Consider the following 24,506-nt stretch of genomic DNA (forward strand, 5'->3'; position numbering starts at 1 on the left):
AAAGTCCTCGCCCTGAACGTGCTAGGATCCCATATGGGCACTGGTTCTAATCCCGGCAGCTCCACTTCCCATCCAGCTCCCTGCCTGTGGCCTGGGAAAGCAGTTGAGGATGGCCCAAAGCCTTGGGACCCTGCACCTGTGTGGGAGACCTGGAGGAAGTTCCTGGCTCCTGGCTTCAGGTTGGCACAGCTCCAGCCGTTGCGCTCACTTGGGGAGTGAATCATCGGATAGAAGATCTTCCTCTCTGTCTCTCCTTCTCTCTCTATATATCTGACTTTGAAATAAAAATAAATAAATCTTTTAAAAAAGAAGCATTTATGTTAGTTCTTGTTGTTTCGTATAATTCAACAAAGATGTCATCTGCTCCGAAGTCTTTTATTGATGGAAAGCTTTTAATTACTGATTAAAATCTCATTCTTGCTACTCATTGTTGGTGTGTTTAAAAATTCTTAATTCCTGTTAATTAAAATAATTAATTAAAATAATTATTCATACTTTTAAACTCAGGAATTTGTCTTTTCCTTCTGGGTTACCAAATTTATTGCCATATATTAGTTCATAATTACCCCTAATAATTCTTCTATTTCTCTGCTGTTGATGTTCACCATTGATTTAATTTTTTAAATCTTCCCTTTAGTTTTTTGTTTAGCTAACAGTTTGTTGGTTTTGCTTATTTAAAGCTTTTTTTAAAAAATAAAGACATATTTATTTTTGCTTGAAAGGCGGATTTTACAGAGAGAAATGGGCTCAATGGTGATATCATTTACCTAAGGGTCTTGAATCTGATGAGCTTATGTTGAGGAATGAAGTGTTGGCATTGATCACAGATCAGGATGTGCCTCTAGCAGAGAAATTTGTACTTTGAAGCATGTACTCAGAGTTAACAGACTGTGATGACGGAAATCTGAAGCTTATTTTTGGAGGACCGATTTATTTAACTAAATCATGATAACAAATTTGTGCATATCAGAGTCAGACAGAACAAGGGTTGTCTGTACTCTACTGAGAGGGAAAATGCCTTTAGCATGATAATCATGTAATTTTGTAAGTACAGATAAGTATTGTGGAAGTTCTTTGATGTGGGAAATTGGATTATTATCACTTCAGTGTGGCTTTATGGATTGCCGGAAATACAACTGAGTCAGACAGCCAGGCTTTCGTTTCTTGCCCCACCACTAATTAGTCATGTGACATTTGACAGATTGCACAAATTTCTTCGTACTTGGGACTCATGTTGTGATGTAGAGAGTTAAAGCCACTGTCTGTGATGCTGGCGTCCCACATATGGTTCAAGCCCTCGCTGCTCCACTTCGGATCCAACTTCCTAATGATAAAATGTGTGGTGAGCTAGCAGATGGTAGCCAAAGTGCTTGGATCCTGAACACCCCCGTGGTATTCCAGGAAGAAGATCCTGGCTCCTGATTTTTGCCTGGCCCAGAATTAGCTGTTTCAGATATTTGGGAGATCAACCAAAACCAAAGGGTACAAGATCTGTGTGTGTGTGCATGTATGTTTCTCCCTCTCTCTGTTGCTCTGCTGTCAAACACATAAATCTTTAAAACATACTATTGTAATAAAATGGGGGACACAGTCATGGAAGGGAATGGGCGGAGTGGAAAGGGGAATCCCTGTGCCCATGGAATCATATCATGGAAACAAAAATTTAGAAAAATTAATATATATAGTTTATATTTTTACCTTGTAATTACTGTTTTTTTTTTCATGCAATTCATCTTGCAAGTTTCCTCATAATTCTTGGAACTGAAATAACTAGTTAAAATATACCAGGATCTCCAAATACTCTTCCGTACCATGCTGCGGTACTATTTTCCACGGTCGGTATAGCACAACATTGAGAACATTCATAGTATAATGATTGATAAACAGTTGTGAGTTCTTGAGAAAAGAGCATTCCCATTTACCTTATGCATAGGCCATGCTCGTGCAAACATCTGTGACTTTGACTCACCCACTGTCAGCCTGCCCGTGACCTCCCCTTCTGAGTTGCGAGCATTTACAGTTACATTCTGGGTTGACTGCAGCAGCAGAGACGAATCCTACAGAGGGATTTATAGGATCAGCAAAAGAAATGCTATTAAGAATGAGCACATTTTTCATAAATGTAGGGCTTACATGAGATAATTTCTCTAACATCACAAACCCTGGGATCCAACAACATTTGTGACTAAAAGTATTGAACAATTCTGAGCTAGGGCAGGAGAGTAATTGTATCCATTTTTTCATAGGATATAACAATCCAATGGGTTTACAATGATTTTGTGTATTGGTTACAATGGGATGATGAGTCTATTTTCAAGATAAAGAACTGAAAAGTTTTAATCAGTATTCTTTTCCCAGAAAATAAAATTCTGCTTTCAGTTATGTATGTATTTCAAAAAGATACATTAGAGAAGAGTGAGCTGTTCTATAAGAAATATCACTCTTACTGTCAAAACCCAAAGGCTTCCCACCATCTCTCTCTGACTCCATGGAGTCCGACTTTAAATTAACCTGGCATCAGTTCAAGGCCATGGACTTCACAGGTACAAATTTCAAGGAAAGCTTTATTGTCATGAATTTCTGTTGCATTTCATTTGTAATCCCAGTGATAGAAAACACATTGACCATTTTAAATCCAAAGTCCAAAATCTGAAATGCTTTCCAAACTGCAACTGTTTGGTCACTGACCTCAGGTGACAGATTGCAGTTGAAGCACAGGTGCACAAAAGCATCGTATGAAATTACCTTAGACGATGTGTATAAAGCGAATAGGAGACGGAGATACATTTCATGTTTAGATGTGGATCACTTCCCTAAAATATCTCATTATGCCGATGCAAATATTTCAATATTTGAAAAGCCTGAATCTGAGGTACTTTGGGTTGCAAGATAAGAAACAGCTTGTAAAGCCTTTCTTTTCAGTGATAATGACCATATTCTTGGGTTAATGGGGCAGGGTGGAGGAGTTAATAGCATGAATCCAGCAAAAAACCTCCTGTATGACTGACTACTTTTACTATTTAAAAGATATTTATTTTTATTTGGAAGGCAGATTTTACAGAGAGGAGTGACAGAGAGAGATGGAGTGAATCCACCCAGGGATTCACTTCCCAAATGGTTGCTATGGGCGGAACTAAGCCGACTCAAAGCCTGGACAGGGGGCTTCCTCTGGGTTTCCCATTTGAGTGAGTGCGTGGTCCCAAAACTTTGGGCCATTCTCCCCTGCTTCCCCAGGCTGTAAGCAAGGACCTGGATTGGAAATGGAGCATCTGGGACATGAACCGGCGCCCATACGGGATGCTGGTGCAATAGACAGAGGGTTAACCTTGGACAGTGCTGGTGCCAGCCCCCCTTTACGATTTTTGAATAATCAGATTTTAGAGGCTAGAATATCATGTTGAATCTATTTAGAACGAGGAAATTTTTTCAGACAAGCAATATTGAAAAAGGAATTGTCAAATCTTGCAATGGTGTAAATTATTTCTTTTTAATAATTTTTATGAAAAATTGCTACCTAGGCTGATCTTTACAAAGGAAATTGGTAAATATCAATGCATACAAAAACTGTGAGACATAGCTTTGTTCTAGGACTGCTATTGCTGGAAAGCCAGATTAGAAGCCAAATAATGTTCAATTTCGTTAACACAGTGTTCTCATTGTTAGATAAGTGCATGTATTGATTGGCACACCCATTAATCCCACACTGTGAGACTTTAATATACGATAATCTAAAATATTTTGCATGATGTTTTTTCTCCTTTTTTTTAAAAAAAATAAGACATATTGGAGATAGAAAAATCTGATAAAATATAACTGAAAGTTATTACTAATTTCAAAATATTAAATTTGCTCTGATGTAGTTACCTGATTTCTGATTAGTCTGATTTTTCTAAATCATTGACCAGTGACCAACCACCTCAGTGCTAGAAGGAAAAAAGCTAAATTCTAATAGTTGAATCATTTGTTTATGTCCAATTTCCTTATCGACCAGCCCTCGCATTAACCACCCACCCCCGTGCTCCTGCCAGACAGGGTTACTAAGATGCTGTCCTGGCCAATGTGTCTGACCAGCCATAAGCTCACAGCCATCGGGCTCACCCACATGTCAGTCTAGAATATCGTGGGTTAACTGCCTGCCCATGCAGTCAGTAAGGTATTTGTAGCAGTAACATAAAGCACCTATGGCCACTTGCGCACACGGCACACACTGAGAGCTCTATGGCCACTTGCTCCAGGTAGATTCAGTGACTATTCTGATGCTTGGTTTAGCAAAACCAGATTGTATCCACTAACAAAATTTCTGTTTTCTTTCTAATTCCCTCATTGGAGGTACAGGCTCTGAAGGTGAGAGATGCTGAAACATCTTTGCATAGTCAGAGATGTGCAAGGAAAATGAAGAGTGTGCAATTATTTCTTTGAACTCCTTTTTCCCATGAACTCCATGAGATGTCCTCGGATTTGCTCCTAGCTTGCCCTTTTCATGAACTCAGTGGAGGTAAATGTAGGTCTTGATATAAAAGATTCACGATCAGTTTATGGTGATTTAGTTACAGTTATTGGGAATCCAATAGTTGGATTGTAATCTGTAATTAGGTTAATTAATGCTGAAGCTATTCCTGTGAAATTTTTTTAAAGCTTCTTAGATAGTTTTGAATGTCCCGGTGTAAATCTAGTTAAGTTACTTACACATATGGAAAACAGTTCAAATTGGTGTTGATCAATATCTAATGTCTTAGATTACTGAGACCATCAAATTCAGATTTGAAGCACAGGTGAAAAAGTATTTAAAATGCAATATTATGCAAAAGCTTTTCAACCAAATATTTGGGCTTTTTATAAAAAGCAGAAGTTGGGGCTGGTGTGATGGCTCAACTGGCTAAATCTTAGCCTTACATGCTCCAGGATCCCATTTGGGCACTGGTTTGTGTCCCAGCTCCTCCACTTCCCATCCAGCCTCCTGATTATGGCCTGGAAAAGTAGTGGAGGATGGTCCCTGCACTCGCGTGGGAGACCCAGAAGAAGCTCCTGGCTCTTGGCTTCAGTTTAGCTCAGCTCTGGCCGTTGTGGCCATTTGGGGAGTGAACCAGCAGATGAAAGATTTTTCTCTCTCCATCTCTCCTTCTCTCTGTAAACCTGCCTTTCCAATAAAAATAAAATAAATCTTTAAAACAAGAACATATTTAATAAATGTGGGTCTATGAGTACAGTCACAGAATGGTCTCTGAAATACAATTTTTGTTCTTAATCACTATTTTCATAAAGCACCCGTTATTTAAAAATTTTATTGAAATATCTAAATTTTCTATTTTCTTACCACTCTGGAGCGTATTTCTTTGGCATATAATGGGAATAAAAATTCTGATTCCCCTTCCAGGTGGAGTCCATCTTCGGTTACACGCAAGTGACCCATTCCTGTCTATTTCGAGAGAGAACACAACAGAGCTTTTTTGTTATTCGTTCCCCACACCTCCCCAAGGAAAGCGGAACTACGCAGAAAATGAATGGAGCAAAGATATTAAGGCGCACTTTAAACGTGGATAGTGCAGAGACGCATGACTGACCGGAAGCACCTCTTAGCTTGGGGAGTTCTTTTAAGGATTCTATCATCAAGCCACGTTAGTAAGAACCAAATTCAAGGTTTGGTTATTCTGCACGGTTTCCTGTCTGCGGCCCAGTGTTGCAGTCCTCACAGTAGTGAAATGGCAAGCTATGGAAACTACTGCTGCAGGCATGGCCGTTACGCCCACGCACAGGAGCAACTTGGAGTCTTTTTTTTAGTATGGTGGTTCAGAGGGATGGCTGAGTTTGCAGACCAAGCACACAGTCCAGAAAGCTTAATGATTACCACCTGAAAGCTTACAGAATCCAAACTGTGCATTGGCAAACCAATGTTTGTGAAATTAAACTTATCATAAAAACTATCATGTAATGGGTAATGAGCCACATTTTAACAAACATCTCTACCAGCAATTTTTTTTGTCCTAGAGTTAATCAGAGTTGAATTTCAAGATTGTAAATTCTCATCCATAATTTGCTCCTGGATTTCTGGGTTCCAGTAAATAAATGCCAACAGTTTTCTGAACTTTATATCAGAAAATATAATGCTAACCTTAGCCTCTGAAGTAGCTGATTTTCATAATCAGATTGCCAAAGCTAATTGGCACTGCAGTCTAGTGTTGCTTTCTTTATTTGAAAAAAAATGAGAGAACATACAAGATAACTTAGGTACCTTTCATTATATTGTATGAATTCAATGAAATGAATTTATAATATTCTGAAAAAATGAATTCACAAGTCTTGAAAAATGAGACACTTTTGTGCAGCTTTTTAAAAAAGTCAGGTACATTGAGGTGTAATTTACAAATGCCTAAAGTGAACTATGCTAAATAAAATATTACATCCAAAAATATAGATCAAGATCTGATAATGATTCCTAATTTTTATAGTTTGAGTTTATAACCTTTACCAGCAAACAGATTTTAATTTTGACTCATTGTTTTTATAATTTTTAATTTAATAAATAAGGTAAAGAATTTAGTGTTTTAGGTTTACTTAAATATAGTTTAATGAAGTAAAACATTTGCGATGTAAAAAATTACAATTCATGTGTTTTTATTTCCACCGACTTTTCCTGAACTCTCTTACGTTTCACTGGTCTATTCAGTTGTTATGTGTCTTGAGTTTGGGATTTTTCTAGTTTCACAGAATGTTCTGAGGCCTTCTAGGAAGGGTATTTCTAACTTTGAAACACCAAAGAGTGAGTAGTGAGTCTTTCCACGTCTTATTCAGAATTTTTTTAGTAATGCTGGAGGAGCAGATCTCTCCAAATGGAAAGTTCTTATAAGGTTGTACTTTTTTTTAAACATGCTTTTTCTTAACAACACATTTTCCAATTAGGTAGAAATAAACTATAGCCGTGTTATGAACACTCATTTGTGTGCCTTGTTTATCAGTTCTCATATTGTAAACTTTTAGTAGCTGTCCTTGTAATTCTGAATTTTAGATAACATTAAAATTATATGCAAGGTTTTTTTTTAATTATTGCTATATATAAGTACTTCTACTTCTTATTTACTTTTCTGGGTTTTGGCAAACTTTCAGGCAATGCTAAATTGTATTAGTAATATCAACATGTCCGTATCTTCAGTGGGGATGTGGTGGACTTATGGTTCATGGTAAACAAGCTATGCTTATTTGTCATGTGAACAGATATTGGTCAGTGTCCAACTAGTTCTTATTACCTTTTATGATATCTCAGGTAACGTGATTAAGTGGAAAAGGGGATGATTTCAAGTAAAACAAAGTGGACAGAAATCCTGTCATTTTCTGGCTATGTAATCTCAGGAAAACGACTGAATTTCTGACAATTCAAGTCTACATGTAGTTATTGAGAGCCCACTATGTGGAAGAAATATACTAGTTGCGAATAAAAATAATAAGTATAGACAAGGCTACTTTGCATCTGGTAAAATAGGATTAAAACAAAGACACAAGGGAAGAAGGAGGAAGGCAGGGACAGAACAGACGCCGGGTTATCAGCCAGGATGTCCATTTAGCAGCACATGGAACAGAGCTGTGAAAACCAGCAAACACGGCATAATCCCTTACAGAGATGGCACGCCACTTCTTGTACAATTTCCTGCTTTCCAAAATAAACATGATGCTCACAATAAACTATTTGCAAAGACGGAATAATGAGGCCTAAAGCATCCCTACATTTCAGTGAGAAGGCGTCAACCTTGATTCAGTCTCTAAAAAGTAATCCGAGAAGTCCTTCAGTGCACCTGTTAAAGTCCGTATAATGGTACAAAAACTTGCATCCTGTATATTGTACTGTTTCTGTTGCGCAGGACTCAATGCTATTGTGATGTCACAGAAATGCTGTTCTTAGGGGGCTGGCAGTGGAGGGGCCCCCATCTGGAGTCCCACATCTCACAGGGGTGCCTGTTCAAGATCCGCTGTGCCTCTTGGGTTGCAGCTCTCTGCTAGCGTGCCTGGAAGCAGCAGGGCACGGTCCAAGCTCTTGTGGGAGACTGCAAAGAAGCTCCTGACTCCTGCCTTCAGCCTGGCCCATCCCTGGGCCATTGTGGCTGTTTATGGAGCGAACCGTAGAGGGATGATCCCTCTCTGTGTAATACTGCCTTCCAAACGAACAAACATGATTTAAAAACAGAAATGCTGTTGTTACTTCTACATTTTAATCAAGAAACCACATCTTATTGTTCACTATTTCAAATCTATTTATGAATCTTTATATATATTAATAGCAACAATTTATATTGCACTATATATTTACATGGCATTTATATTAACTTTTTTATTAACAGTTTATAATAGACATCTCAACTGTACTTTTATTTGATTGACATTTTATCCTTTTGTTTTTAAATACTTACTTATTTATTTGAAAGACAGAGTTATGGAGAGGGCCTTTCTCTCTGTATTCCTCTCCACATGGGCGCAATAGCTAAGGCTGGACTAGACCAAAGCCGGAGGGGCTGGGGACTCCGGCTCTGAACCACGGGGGGCAGGCAGCCAAGCCCCTGGAGCTTCTTCCTGGGCCATCTGCCTCTGCAGACCAGGCACAGTAACAAGAGCTGGACTGGAAGTGAAGGAGCTGGGACTTTTGAATTTTTTTTTTCTTTTATCGATATAAAGAGAACACATTTTAAGCTTTCCAGGGGTACGGTTTCAAGATGACAAGCTCCCATACCCATCGGGTATATTGGTGTCCCAGGCAGTGGCCTGACCAGCCTGACACCGCTGGGGCTCGGATATTTTACTTCTTTTCCCATGCAAAGACAAAACAGCACTTACTATGTCAACAAAATAATGCGTCTCCTGGCTGGAACTATTTCAATGCAGGAATAATTTGGTCTTCAAGTAACACATGAAGGGTCCTAGTCAAGGAATGGCATTGCAGGTTCAAGTGCAAGTGCTGTTCTTGGGAGAAGCTGTGGCCGCTTGAGCTTGAGGAAGAGACTGCTCTCTGTGATGTCGTTGGGCTTTTCTCTTTTTTTTACTTTAGTCATGGCTCTTTTGTAAAGTTCAGACATTAAATAAGTATTTTTTCCCCCAAAAGTACATGAGACATTATCAAAACATATCAAATTACACATTTATCTCTAAAATATGAAGATATTTAAAACAGTATATTGATTGCTTAACACTGCTGGCATTTTATTTAATAAATCTACTGTTAAATGTTGTTGAGAGCTCATGAAATAGCGCTTATCAGAATGGACTGTATAAACACAGGAGAGTGGCATTTCAATGAAAAATATCTGTGAATTAGCCAATTAGAAAAACAGGTGGTTTATACATTTTTACAAGTGAGGGATTAAATTTTAAATTTTATTCACCACAGTCTTGAGACCGCAGTTTTCCCATCATGCAAAAACTGGAGTAAAAAAAGACAAATCAATAAAATACAGTTCGTAGTGAGAGAAAAAAATGTCACATGCACATTTTGCTACTGAAAATTTTTGTTCCACACAGAAAAGAAACAGCAGCAAAGGAAACTTCGATCTGTACAATCCAGATGGGTGATGTAGCAGACAAAGGCCGGAGAACATATTTACTGAGAAAGAGATCATACTTACCGGAGAAAACCACATCACCTTGAGAATCCAAATTGTAAGAGCAAGATTGACGACGAGGATGATGAGTAAAAGAAGAACGAAGAGGTAGAGGCAACGCTTTCTCCAGCCATAGATGCCGATTTTATAGACGTGCTGGTTCTCTGGCCTTTCTATGTGGATGCCCTCTGCAGCGGTCAAGTACTGCTCTCGAGCCATCTGCTAGAGGGGCCAGGATGGGGGAGACAGAAAGGAGGGGTGGGAGAGGGAGAACCACTTGTCAATACTGATTGATGATAAGACGAAGAAAATCTCGCACTTCCCCCGCCTGCCGCCAAAGGTACGCTAATGCGTGGTTGCTGGACATGTAAACTAGTACAACCTTTGTAGAAGACAGTATGGGGAGTCCTCCGAGATCTGACACGGATGTATAACTAACCCAGCCATCCCATGCTGGGACTCAAAGGAAACAAAAATGAGCACATGAAAGGACCGCTTGTGTCCTCATACTTACTGCAGCTAAGTTCACAACCTAACCCTAACCCTGCTAATGTGTACCCCCAGGGCGGGGGGCAGCAGGGGATGGCTCAATTAGCTGGGGTCCCTGCCACTCATGTGGCTCCAGCTCTGCAGTTGGAGGCAACTGGGGCGCAAATAGCCCCTAAAACTCTCCCTCCCTCCCACTCTCTGTCTCTTAACCAGAAAACTCAACTCATTAAGTAAATAGATGTTCAACTGAAAGAAGTACAGGAAAGATGATGATTGAGAAAGCAATTGCCAAGAATTTTCTGTAACTGAGGACACACTAGAAAGAGGATACTGATTCCTGAGCAAGATGAAGTAACTGAAATTTGTTACATAAAAGCATTCTGAATCTAAAGAATGCCATGAATGAGGGCATTTAAAAATCTAATAAAGAGACCTCACTAGGTTGCTGCTGCCACTGCTGCCAACCTGTCAGGTTCAGTGAGACTGAGTGAGGCTCCAGGGTAGGCGACAAGCTCATTTGGGAGCACAGTGGCTCCAGCTCCACTCAGCATTGCTACCAGTTATTCAATAATGACACAACCCAACCAGACACAATTTAAATTGGTCCTGTGTTCTCTGAAAATGCCTTCCATGGGAAGAACAGCATTTCCAAGGAAAGCTGCCATTGTGGAGAAGTTCTCCAGCCTTCCTTTCCAGAAGAATATAGCCTAAGCATCAGTGGGCCAGCTGAAGGTTGATGAAGACCCTACCATGGGGTTCCAAAAGATGTTCCTATAAAAGAACATCAAGGATGCTTGCGTTTGCACCAATGACATGTTCAGGCTTGCCAAGCACCACTTGGCCTGACCTCCTCCCAGCCAGGTGAACGCTGCTTCTTCCTCCCTCCTCTTCCTGCTTCTATTAACATACCAAGAGATGCCTCAAAAAATGCACAAGCAAGGCTTTGGAGGCATCTGATGTTTGCATCTGACACAAGTTGTGTGCTATCAGTGCATGCCTTAGACTGAAACGATGCAAAAGACTGCCGTACAAAAATCTACTGACAAGTAGCTCCAGTAACCCAAATTATTGGAAAAAAAGCAGTTGTCTCATTACCCAGGAATCAATTTGTTCAAATTCCTCAACATCTCATAATACAATAAAACCACCAACATTTTCTTAATAGCTTTAAAAGATCATATAGAACAAAAGATATGTGAACCAAAAGCTTTGTGCACATCTGTTGAAAGAGTGAATGAACTGGTGAAAGCTTGGTGGTGGAAACAGGGATAAGAAAAAAACATCACAACCAGAAGTGCTATACCAAAGCCAGCTTCACACAGAACATACTGCAAGGTAAGAACAACGAAACAGTCTCATTGTGCTAGAAAGATAAATGAAATTCACCTTGACTCAATGAGTCTAGGTCTCGAACTTCAACCTGTGACAGTGGAATTGCTCTGCAAAGTTAGGAGAACCAAAGCAGTGCATGGATGCAGGTCACAGCTGAGGATCCAGGGTCAAACAGAAAGTTCTAGTCCTTCCTTCTCCCTGCCAGCAGCACAGGCCGATGCACTGGAGATGACCTTGGGCTGCAGGGCATGTCCAGCGATTTTCTTTCTTTCTTTCTTTCTTTCTTTCTTTCTTTCTTTCTTTCTTTCTTTCTTTCTTTCTTTCTTTCTTTCTTTCTTTCTTTCTTTCTTTCTCTCTCTCTCTCTCTCTCTCTCTCTCTCTCTCTTTCTTTCTTTCTCTTTCTTTCGTTCGTTCGTTCGTTCGTTCTTTCTCTTTCTTTCTTTTTTTCTCTCTATCTTCCTCCCTCCCTCCCTCCCTCCCTCCCTCCCTTCCTCCCTCCCTTCCTCCCTTCTTTGTAAACATTTATGTATTCTATTGAGAAGCAAGATTTACAGACAGAAGGAGAGACAGAAAGATCAGTCTGCTGATTCACTCCTCAAGTAGTTGCAACAGCTGTGGTTTAGCTGATCCAAATCCAGGAGCCTCTTCCAGTTCTCCCACGCAGGTGCAGGGTCCCAAGGCTTTAGGCCATCTTCCACTGCTTTCCCAAGCCACAAGCAGGGAGCTGAATGGGCAGTGGAGCAGCTGGGACACAAACTTGTGCTCCTATGGGTTCCTGGGTGCATAGAAGGTGAGGATTTAGTTACTGAGCCACTGAGCCAGGCTCATGTCCAGCGATTTCAAAAGGAAGTCAAGTGGGCTGGTGTTTTCACGCAGCATGTTAAACTACAGTTGTAAACACCAGCATCACATATCTAACTGAGCACTGTTCTGGTCGTAGCTACTCTCTTTCCTATCCGGCTCCCTGCTAATGCCCCTGGGAGGCAGCCAAAGATGATCCAATGGTTGAGACTGATTGGGCTGAACTTGGAGCTAGAAATTAAAACCAGAGCTCTCCAATGGGTGGCAGGAACTCAGTTACTTGAGGTATTACCTGTGTCTCCTTCAGCAAGGAACTGGAGTTGGGAGCTGCAACTGATAATCGAATCCTGGACATCTCCCTGATGTGGATGTCAGTGTCCTAACTGATGTTAACTATTGGGCTAACGACCTGTTCCTGTGGCCCCCTCATAGCACCCCACTTATGGTGCTTCTTGTTTATACTCTGCCTCTCTCAACACAGCACGGCAGCACTTGGCCTCAAAGACAACAAGAACTTGGGTGACTTCTTGTTTGGTATTGAGGCTGGTGCCAACTGTTATCTATGCATCTTAATTCACATAATCACAGGACGTCTTGTGATGAAGTATTAGAGATGAAAGAATGAATTCATCAGGAGGCTGTAACATGCATCTAGCATAGCCATAGATTCTCTCTCTCTCTCTCTCTCTCTCTCTGGATATCTTGAATTAAATTTGCCACTACTTCTAAGAAAAAAAGTTAGGAAAGTCATTTTCACAGTGGAAGATTTTTAATCTATCTCTGTTGGTTTGTTCCCTAAAGAAAGCTAATAAGTATGTCTAAGGAAAACATGGACAACACAATCAAATGGTCACACAAAGAGCCTTACTCATGAAAGAGAAATGATCAAATTTTTCATAGATTGCAACATTTAAAAAACATCTAAGCCAAGGAAAGCATCAAGAAGTGCCAGTGCATCTGTCTCATGCACAGCGCTCTTCTGGTCATAACAGACAGTAAAATGATAAACTCTAACAAACCCAAACGTCTTTGGAGCAGATTCGGAGGACTGGTTTTTCATACTGAAACATCCATCCCATTTATACATTTCCTGCTGTAGGCTCATAGGTGAGCTGTAGCCAGGGAATCATCAGACACCAGAGGGAGGATGTCTACAGTGTAGAGCTGCTCCAGTTGCCCTCATTTCTCTAGGAGCAATCCACTCAAGGGTTATAGACACAACTCTACCTACGTTAGACAGAGTCGTTCCAGGTCATGAGCCTCCCCAGTGGGGTTTTACCTAACCTCCTTACAGCAGTCGTGTTTGTCTGTCTAAAAACTCCTGGAAAACTATTCTTCATAAGCCATGTCACCTAGCTCTGATGCTGAGAGGGGTAATTTTTATTTCTCTATCTCAACACCATCACACTGGATCATCCGTCAAAATGACAAGGCAATCCATGTGAGAAGTCGATTATTATTACATGCCGGCATCAGCATGAGCAGTATGGATGTGTGCACAAAAACAGATGTTCTCTGTTTAGGAGAACCAAAAGCCTCAGTCAAGAGACTGGAACTCACAAGAGATTTTTTTTTAAGATGGCTCAGACTGGATCACAGAATACCTTGCTCTCTGCCCAGGGTTGCAGCTCCCCAGCCACTCAGGCAAATACTGGGTGAGTTATACACAGATCACTCAGTCAGTCACGAAGTCCCAGGCGACCTTGGGGGTACACAGCAATTCCATGAAAAGCTTGGGTTGCTATGTAATTTATCTCTGGACTTGTTCAGATCACAGGCAGCGACCTAAGAATGGAAACCACTGGGATCTTCCCAGCTCAGCATTGACTTCTGAGACATAATCCTTGGGCCCCTTTGCTGTCTGCTCAGAGTGGGAGGAGGGTGATCAAAGCAGCCCCCTGACCGCACAGATAAGACCCAGGCTGGTAGGACTCCACAAAGTCTGACGGTGTCCTCCAGGCCCACCTACAGCTGTCACATGACCTGGGTCGAAATAACTCCAAGCTACCTGAGTATCATGTCTACCTATGGCTGCACGATTCCAGAGGCTCACCTGTAGTAGTGGCTGGCTGGTGGAGGGCTTTGGGCTTTACCAGACACTAGGTTCCTGTGCAGTGGGCCCAACTTTCAGCTCCAAGACTTGGTCCTCAGTTCCCTCTATGGGGAAGGAGTAATAGACGCCACCTGGCTGTGGGAGCTACAAGGATTCACTCCACAGTCAATGGCCCAAGGTCAGGGGCCAGAAGAAGGTTCAGCCCGACTTATTTATTTATTTATTTATTTATTTTTTCACGGTGGCATGAGGAGTCAGCTGGTCCTCTCCCAAGCAGGAGGCATCCCTCTCTACTTTGTCCCTAGAACTGGTGGACAGCTGACTTGGCAGTCTTGCCTTCTTCTTGCTTCAAAGTGTCTTATCTCATGATTTTAACAAGATGACACACTGTGGTCCCACACCTGGACTTCACATCTCTGATGAAGGTGACCTGGTGTGTGTCCACAGATGCTCACTTCGGAGTCTTTAAGGCGAGGTGGTCGCCAGAGCCTCTTACAAGATCAGTCACCACCCTGGCTGTGCTCATGCCTGTCCCTGCCCATCTGAATATACATATACATATACATATACATATACATATACATATACATATACATACATGAGTATATGTAGATATTAAAGCAGTTGTTGATTTTGTGTCTGTTTATCAGAAAGTAACTTCATATTACTCAGAAAATAGCTGAAGGTATAGCACACTTCACTGTGTAGCATTTCCTAAAATCTATGTTTCTTCAAACGCAGTTTTCAGTGATTTGGTTATCCAGCTTTTTAAAAAAAATGCATCAGGGTTTCATATGATGTTTTGTGGCTTCTGAAGCTTTTATCTGAGGGACATAGTAGTTTTCCTCTGAGTCTCACAAAGCTGGGAGTGGACTTCCAGCTTGGACTCTGAAGTTGCTCTACCTGCTGTCTTTTTTTTTTTTTTTAATCTATTTTATTGTGTTGTTGTTGACAATCTTTACATAGTTAATTACAGTTAAAGAAAGAAAAAGAAAGAAAAAAAAAAAGGGTTCAGGGGGATAGGGAAGTGGGCAATACTATTATGTCCATATTGTTTCCATCTTGTATCTGAGGTAAAGGAGGATATTGAGGGAGAAGCCCCACCCGGTTTCCCGCCCACCCCGAGTCCCGGATGTGGGGCATGCTCTGAGATATGTGCTCGAGTGGTGATAATAGTTCTCCGGTTATGAATCGCTGCCAGTTTCGCTCGATGAGGTCGTCCACTGATTGATATGGTCCATCATAAAGTCTCCGTTTGCCCCATATATCGCTGCTAACATGTAGCTGAGATGAATGATTGATCTGCTCTGTCTTCTGTCTTTTCTTGATTAGAGTTCTGAGTCCAGCAGTTCGATTGGGGAGATCTCCAAAGAAACTTTGAGGTATTCCCAGACTAGTTTCTTGTATGTTCTAGCAAGCACAGGGTCCGGCACAGTCCATCACCCCGATCAGCTGGTGGTTGCAATTGCTGGGTTGGTTCTGTTTTCAGTCCAGAGTTGCACTGGAACCAATGGGTGCTGCAGTCCAGTCTGGTTCTGCCCTGCACGTACTCGGCCCTCACACAAACCAGTGGGAGCTGCAGCCTAGTCGGGGCGACCCACAATAACCCCCACCAGGCCCGCCCCCTACCCTGGTTTGCCAGTATGTGTAGCAGAAGACCAGTCTGTCCCCCATCCCATTTGGCTCTGGCACTTGTCAATGGGTATTAAAGCTTAGTTCTATCTAACCAACTCAACCATCCAGCCCTCATGGGTGTTGTTGAGTGCCTCTCTATCTAGCCATCCCAGCCCCCGTCCTAGTTTTCATGCCCTCCCACGGGACTAGTGACCCAAGAAGGGGGAACCCACTTTTTCCCTCCCAGGTCTCTCTGTCCCGGTTTATGCACTCTTTAGGTGGTTCTGTGATTTGACTTGACAGAATTAGTCCCCAGTGCCAGCTTCTGCGGCTATGCCCAAACATCCCTCACCCACTCTAATTTATGCTTGCACCAGCAGGAATAATCAGCCCAGCCTGGCTTTTCCCTGATCTATTCCACATGCAGCGCACAGGTGTTGTAGCCTTGCATAGTCTAGTCTGTCTCTATCCCAGCCCACGCTCTCCTTCCGGTGGGAGTAGCTGTCCGGCGAGGGAACCAGCCCCTTAATCCCCCCGCCAGTTCTGCCCCTCCCTTCCTTCCTGGATCTCACGTGTGCTGGTTGGGTGCTGCATTCATATCCAGTACAGACAACCATGCCCTGGCATTCCATAATGTGTACTGGTTTTGTCGCGACCAAACCCGGCCCATCCCACACTCTGATCTGGTGTTCGGATTTGCCAGTGGGTGATATGGACTGATTCAGCCTGGTCTGCTCCTGACCCATGCTGAATGTGTGCCAGTGGGAAACTTCCCATGGCCTATTCTGGACTGTTTCCTATCACGCTTCTTGCGCTTACCTGCAGGAACTGTGTCCTGCCAGAGGAGTTGCCCAGGCTCCTCCATCAGAACCCCTCCCAATGGCAGGTTTTGCGCATGCCAGGGGGTCCTTGAGCCAACCCAACTCAGTTCACGTCCTGTCCTAGCAGGGACAGTGGCTTTTCCTGGCTGGCTTTCACCCCATTCTGGTTCTTGTTGTTGGATGTTTCAGCCCAGCCATGGCTTGTCCATACCCACATACAGCTCACGCATGGCTCAGTAGGGGGTTGAGACCCAGCCTAGTCAGTCCCACATCTACCCCCTGGTTCTCCATGACACCAGATGGTGTTGGGGTCTGAACTGGCCTGGTGCATCCAATCCCAGCCCACACTAGTGCCTCGGGTGACTGCAACTGTTTCCTAGATAGAACGCAGCTCCAATTCTAGCACATACGCCCCTTGGTGGGAACCTCAACCTAGTTAGGGTGTCCCATTACCTCCCCGATTGGGCTTGTTCATAGCTGTAAATCATGCACCTGCCCGTGGTTGTTCTGAGGACCAGTAGGTGCAAGAGCCTAGCTCGGTATGACCTGTGTTCCATGCTGGTTTCCAGTTTTGCTTGTAAACAAAGGTTTGCTCAGTCCTGCCCAGTACATTACGTTCCATTACCAATTTACACATTTTGGAGCTACTATGCCCTGCTTGTCCGACCCCCAGATCTGGACGGCGTGTTCACCAGTGAGAGCTATGACTCGCCAGGGGAGCTTCCCAAGTACCTCCACTTGATCCACTCCCAAACCCAGTTTACATACATGCCATTGGTTTTTAGGCCAGTACCCAGTGTACTCTGGCCTCCCATTTGGCCTTGTATGAGCTGGTGAATGTTGCAGCCCGGCCCACCCCACAACCTATTCAGGATGCACATTTGGGTGCTGCTGCCTTGCCCAGTCCAGTCTATGGCAGATCCCTTTACCTGTGATTGATGGCAGGCTCCTTGGTCACACCTAGCTTAGTCCATAACCACCTAAAATTTAGGTTTACCAGTGGGGCCAAACTTTCTGCAGGGTGTGGCCCACACATCCTGCACAGAGTCCACCCCAGGATAAGGTTCTAGAGTGCTAGTTAAAATTATGGACCTGCCTAATGTGACCAGTCTCCTGAGCCAACATCATGTCAGGCAAAAAAATATCCTGCTAGACAATCTGGGGGTTATCTTCTGCATTATAGGTGTTCAAAGCTCAGCATTATTGAGTGATTAGAAGTTCTCCAAAAGAAGAGCCACTGGCGTTGGGAATCTTTAGGATTGACTCAGAACCCAGAAACAGTGGGGTCACCCTAGAGCTATCTAAGCAGCAATTCGGACATCCATTACCCCAGAGCTTCCCGGCCGGGCGGCCAGCAGGCAAAGCCTGGCACCACATGGTGCACTGGCCGCCCTGGATGAGGCCGAGGACTCGTTCACTACCTTGCGGCAGTGTCTTTGGCGTGAGCCCCCAGCATTGGGTCCGACCCGGCAGGGGCACCCCCCACAGCCGCCACACTGTGAGGAGCGGCAGTTGCCCCCGAATCCCAAGGCCCGAACCACCTGCTGTCTTTTTTCAATCAGGACAAGTGGATTGTGAAACCAACAACTCTAAACCATGAGGATTACAAGTTTTGTAAAGGCTATCACATCTCTGATTACCATAATTACTTCAAAGCTATTTGTTTTAACCTCAGTCATCATCAATCAAGCTAACTTCGTAGCTGCTGTTGACACATCCTCCGGTATGTTCTGATGACACACCTGCACGCCTGTATTTCCCTAAAATGTGCCTTCTTTGCTCCTGCTGGAAAAGGCATGTGACTAGAATAATGTTGAAAATAGAGAAAGTATTATGCTTGTTATCATTAAATAGCAAGTATACAATTCATAATCTATGAATTAATATTTGCAAATGACATTTCTGTCAAAAGGTTAACACTTGGACTGGGTAAAGAATCCGAGGAACTCAGTGACAAACAAGTAATTCTGGTTAAAATGAGCAAAATATCTAAACATTTCTCAGAAGAAGAAATATAAATGACTAATAGGTACACGTGCGCACGCGCGCACACACACACACACACACACACACACACACACACAAAGTGTTCAGCGCAGGCACTGAAGCATAGCCAGCTAAGCCACTGCCGAAAGTGCCGGCATCTCGTATGGGCATCAGTTTGAGTCCTGGCTGTTGCACTTCCAGTCCAGTTCCCTGCTAATGAGCCTGGGAAAGCAGCAGAAGCTAGTTCAAGTGCTTGGGCTCTTGCACCCCCTTGGGATGTCCGGAAGAAGCTTCCGGCTCCTGGAGTTTGCACAGACCCTGTTGTGGCAGCCAGCTGGGAAGTGAAACAGCAGCTGGAAGATCTCTCTTTGTTCCTCCCTCTCTCTAACTCTGCCCTTCAAATATGTAAACAAACCTTTAAACAGAAGTGTTCAACACCACAATCTCTGACTAAAAAAATGTAAGTAAAAATATCATTCCAGTTAGAATGGTTATTATAAAGAAGATAAAAACATGACCAAACTAGCATATGTCAGTAGAAACTCGAATATAAATTTCCTAAAATTAGTACCTCAATGACGTATGTAATGTTTATGCATTACCTATATATCTATGCTTGTACTGAAATATTTGAAAATGGAGCCATTATATTGAAACCCTTCTCATAGTTAATTCCTTAAGATGTATGAAAAACACTTAAACAGTTTTTATTCTGTTGAAGTTTTTAATGTCAGACTATGACAATCAAATACTGATCTTCTCATCTTTGTGGAAAATGAGGAGAGTTTTCTATACCCCTTGGCATATCCCTTTGAGTGTAATCACAATTTAAGACAGAGAATATGCGAGGCTGAGTCAGGAAGGCAGGTGGCCTCAGGGGTGCTGGTGGTAGTTTTAACTTGATCCCCAATTTTTGATTAATCCAAAATGCAAGTTTATTTCCTGCCTCCTCACATCTCACTCACATTCAAAAAAAAAGTACCACATTTCTGTTCTCATATCATGTGTTCATGAGGACAAGATGAGGCTTTTTCTTGTCTGTTGGGCCAGTTCCAGTGCCTAGAACTCTGAATATTGATAGAACAATGGAATCTGTAGTTAAACGCTTTTTGTGGTTGTTGTTCTACAGTAACAAAATAGGGAATGACTATTTTCAAACAAATCAAGAAAAAAAATCAAATAATCACAAATCCAGAAAATTCTGGAAGGTTGCTGACTGTTGCATATGCTGCAATGTGCTCTCCAGTCCCTCCTTCATCTCCAAGAAGTCATGCCCACTCCTAGAGCTGTTCCCTGTGGTGCTCACATCTGAGTCCCTGCCCTGGAGTTACCCTTAGCTGACTTCCCCTCCTCCAAGTTAGACACCCTAAGTAATCGGAGGCTGGCCAACACTGAGTCCAGGGGCATGGCCCTCATCCAGGACATCTAGGAATGGCCAGTCGAATCTCCAGGAGTGCTTCCAGTCAGCCCCCCAGGGTCAGCCAGGCCACTGTTGTCCCCACACACAGTTGAGCATCTTCCTGTGTCTCATCCAGTTCCACCACCTTGAAGTTGCCCATCCTCAGAGTGTCCCCTGACCTACTCCCGGCCATCAGAGTCTGATGGGCTTTCTTGGTAGAACGCTGTTCCACTTCATCAGCTGCATCCTTGTAAGGGTCCTTAGGAACAGAGCCTGCAGTGAGGATTCTGGCACAAGCGCTTTATCAAAGGCCTGGTCTCAAGACGGGAGGTAACAGGCAACGAGGGAAGCAGGTGAGGGTAGGATGGGGACTGAGGCCAGGGCGACGTATACAGCTCACTTTACTGGCTGTTTAGGAGCCGGGTAAGGCAGTAGCTCCATGTCCGGTAGCTTCGGCATGGGCTGGGTCCCGTACAGTCTAGCCTGTATAGATTTAACTTTATGTTTGAGAATAAAAAAGTAAGCTGTCATCTGTTTATTAAGTATTTCAATTTTTAAATTAAGCAAATCAGAGATAACTGTACTTTGAAATAAAAATCACAAATGTCCCTTTAATTTGCGCAGCCTCCAAAAATAACATTTCGTTAAATTTTAGCTCTGAAAAATATTCACGCAAATTAAAGGAAAACTTTAAGGGAAATGGGTAAATTTATCAACTAAGCAGGGCTTTTTTCTAGTTCCAAGCTTCTAAATGAAAGATTTGCAGCAAAAGGAGTTTCTTGAAGTAGACATAATTAAGGTTCTTATTTAATGTGTATATGCAATTTTCCAATTGCTTTGAGAATTCAACTAAAAAAAAAAACATTCAGACTTCAGGGCTCTGATTCACTTCCACTTTTATGGTTTCCTTTCCTTTGGGATTGGGATGGGCTAGTCCCAACCCCAAGGGGACAGCCTTGAGGGATAACATGCAAAGGTGGTGGTTCAAGTCCTGGATGCTCAAATTCTGATCCAGCTTCCTGCTAATGCACCTGCCTCCTGCTTTCTTGTTGCTGCTGTTGATGAAGAAGAAAGCTATCACTCATTAAGAAGTCAGAAGTCTGAGTGCCTTACGCGAATTGAATTTGATATTTGTTACACACGGAGAAGGTGCAAGCTATGAATTAACTTCTTTACACCGAAGGAAGTTGAGAGATACGGGTTTTGTGGGTATTCAGTGATGCACACCGAGGGATTGTCAGAAAGTAGTCCTGAATCCACAGCCTGAACTTGAATCCTCGTCTCTCCATTGCTGTCATTCTTTACTAGAACATTCAACAAGTAATGGAGAACCTTGTGGAAGCAGAGCTAAGATGGAAAGTGGAAGCTAGGATGAAGGTGACTTTTACGGCCGCCTCCTTTGCCCTCACTACAATCTTGACGGCAACAGAAGGGAGTCTTCTAACGAATACATGGGACTGCTCTGCTCTTCTATTTGGCTTTAGTATTTACTTTAAATTCATTTATTTGAGACTTGAAGACACACACACACAGAGAGAGAGAGAGAGAGAGAGAGAGAGAGAGAGAGAGAGAGAGAGACCATCTGCTTGTACTTCCCACTTGTTCACAAACGTGATGGCTTGGGAGCCATGGCCAGGATCCTGGAACTCAAGTCAGGCTTCCCATATGGGTGGCAGGTGTCTAATCCCTGGAATCATGAATGTGCCTTCCAAGGTCTACATTTGGTAAGAAACTGGGGTTGGGAGCCAGAAAAAAGAAGAATGCCTGGGGACTTTGATGTGGAATTGGCCTTTTAACGGCTCCACTATTTGTCTGCCCCTGCTCTTCTACTTGAGTTGTTCTAATGGCTCTGTGCCCCTTTCGGATAAATCACAAATGGCCTCACACATGAGCAAGCCCTTCCTGGCTCCCAGCCTTTTGGTTATTTCATGGTGCACTACATGCAGGCTGAATCCAAGTCAAGCTGATTTGGATATTTTGAGGGGTTCTGAGAGAAAACTTAGAATCTTTGCAAACCCACAAATTACTAAATATTCTTATATCAGTTTCCCACAAAACTCCATGAAGCATAATATATACAATTAAAAGTGGAGTTGGAATCGTAAATGACAATAATAGTAGTGGATTAATTCCACATTTCTAAGAACATCACAGATCTGACCTTGTAGCAGGTGCAGAGAACAATAAAGAAATGCGGGCCCGGTGGCATGGCCTAGCGGCTAAAGTCCTCGCCTAGAACGCCCCGGGATCCCATTTGGGCGCCGGTTCTAATCCCGGCAGCTCCACTTCCCCGCCAGCTCCCTGCTTGTGGCCTGGGAAAGCAGTTGAGGTCGGCCCAAAGCCTAGGGACCCTGCACCCGCATGGGAGACTTGGAAGAGGTTCCTGGCTCCTGGCTTCGGATCGACTCAGCACCAGCCATTGCAGCTCACTTGGGGAGTGAATCATCGGACGGAAGATCTTCCTCTTTGTCTCTCCTCCTCTCTGTATATCTGACTTTGTAATAAAAATAAATTAAAAAAAAAAGAAAAAAAAGAAATGCTTCGTGAGGGCTGAGTAGGTTCTGAAGGAAGGACAAGCAGCAGCGTCAGCCACAGGAATTTGAAATTTGCTCTTCCTGTTAGGAAACCACAGCTGCGGTGGGTGTGTCTGGAAAATAGCAAGAGCCACAGAACAGGAACAGAATTTTGCTCACAGGTCCCCCAAGGTGGAGGGCAGGGTGCCATCTCTGCTGTTTCCCAGGGTATACATTAGAGTGAAAGTTGGAGCTGGGGTAAAGCCGGAGTGAACACCAGGTGCTCTGATGTTAGGTGTGGGCATGGAATTGAGCTCTCATCTTACAGGCTAAACGCCTGCCCCTAGTTTCTAATTATTCTACTCTTTAGTAGCAACTCAACAACTGGAGAAAAATGTATATTTTAAAAGGCAGTATGCAGGAGCATAATTTTCTACGTGTCAACTACCAGGTTGGCATGTTTTGGAAATTTGGGATTGTTCGTTTCTGGAATATTTTACTGCACTAACATACTATTTTCCATCTGACTTTGAAAGAAAATCTTAAATCAATTCTAGACCCCATAAAATGAATCCCCACCTTGAACTACTGCCTTTGATCTGGGCCTCTTTGTACTTATCGCTACAAAGTGTTTCCAAGAGAATGTGCAAAAAATAAACACAGTACATTTGCAGTTTATTTTGTGATAGGGAGCCACTCCTAGCTGGCTGATTTTTCAGTCACTTAAGTTACATTTTGCCTTACTGAAATTCTTTATGCCTTCCACTAAAACTTTATGGCTTCCAATTGCCATTTGTTCATTTGGGAAGCACAAAGAACCCACAATTTTTCATAACCCAAAGCATCGGAATATGTTTGTCTTATCTTGTTAACTATTAAGCATTTGACATGCACTCCGAGCAACAATTTATTGTTTCCCATATTTTGGAAGGGAAAGATTCTTCCCTTCTTCTTAGTTCTGTGAAGCCAGGTTGCTATTTTGCTTTTTGTTTTGCTCATTCCTGATTTAGAAAATGACTTGACGTTTGTTCTCATTAATTTTAGCCTGCTTTTCCATGACTAAAACTAGACTATCAACACAAGCTTAAAGCAATTCTACTTCTACCACAAAAGTTTTCAAACAGAACTCTAAAGAAGTGATCTTCATTAAAGACAATGCACTGTCATTAAAGACAGTGAACAATTTAATGCCCAATGACACAGAAATATTACTGTGGCATTCTACTAGTTGCGAAACTATAAATCCAGGCATACGCTAAAAATACAGAGCATATTACCCGTCAAAACGAGCAGTTAAACGAATTTTGTGAATAATTTTTGTACAATTCATGTGTTGCAGTTTATTCAACATTACAGTTGTTACTCTGCTATGTATGAAGGAAAAGAAACCAAGAAATCTCGTGACAAATGGCCTTGATGTTGTCCATTCAAAAACGCAGAGTCCGAGTTAAAGCTGATTCCTTACCTTGGATGTTTTGAGAGGCACACTGGTGTCGCGACTAAGCTGGCCCGAGCTCTGTGCAACTCGGTAGTTTTCAAACTTTCCCCTAACTTACAGAACTCAGGGAAGGATTCGGCCTCCCCAGCACAGCCTGCGAGAGGCTGTCACGTGGCTAGCTTTGTATCAGGTTTCATCCCCTCGCATTAGCAACAGGCATATCTAATTTTACTCGGTGACATAAACAGTTCATACCACACTCAGAACTGTTCAGGAACCAATTCCAGGACTCAGCTCTCAGGGCTTCAAAAACAAAAGCCGAAAATTCCAAGGGATTCCTACAAAGCCAACATTCCACCACTTCAACCCTGAGTCATGATCCTTTCGTACAATCGTTAACTTTCTAAAATTAACTTCACCTCTAATGAATTCTGAAGTACTTTTGAGATTATTTTCTGGTAGAACCCAATGTAGACAAAATC

At 42.6% G+C, this 24,506-nt stretch overlaps 1 protein-coding gene and 1 pseudogene across 2 annotated transcripts in view; one reads left to right on the forward strand and one right to left on the reverse strand.

Annotated features, from left to right (window-relative positions):
• The window catches only part of SGCG (sarcoglycan gamma), a 42,280-nt gene extending 18,070 nt beyond the window's left edge, over positions 1–24,210 (reverse strand). Inside the window, exons 1-4 of one of the 2 annotated variants that reach the window (XM_036493414.2) lie at positions 24,052–24,210; positions 9,603–9,800; positions 5,315–5,416; positions 1,970–2,057 (exon numbers count right to left, since the gene is read on the reverse strand). In XM_036493414.2, coding sequence (XP_036349307.2) covers positions 1,970–2,057; positions 5,315–5,416; positions 9,603–9,797 — 385 coding nt within the window. In that variant the 5' untranslated portion in view covers positions 9,798–9,800; positions 24,052–24,210. The remainder of the gene's footprint in view (positions 1–1,969; positions 2,058–5,314; positions 5,417–9,602; positions 9,801–24,051) is intronic. The other variant, XM_012927035.2, reaches the window with a different exon arrangement.
• LOC118758008 (nuclear transport factor 2-like) lies at positions 9,872–10,913 on the forward strand (annotated as a pseudogene).
• Positions 24,211–24,506: the final 296 nt, after the last annotated feature.

The sequence above is a fragment of the Ochotona princeps genome, chromosome 12 (genome assembly GCF_030435755.1).
Source record: "Ochotona princeps isolate mOchPri1 chromosome 12, mOchPri1.hap1, whole genome shotgun sequence".
Lineage (NCBI taxonomy): Eukaryota > Metazoa > Chordata > Mammalia > Lagomorpha > Ochotonidae > Ochotona > Ochotona princeps.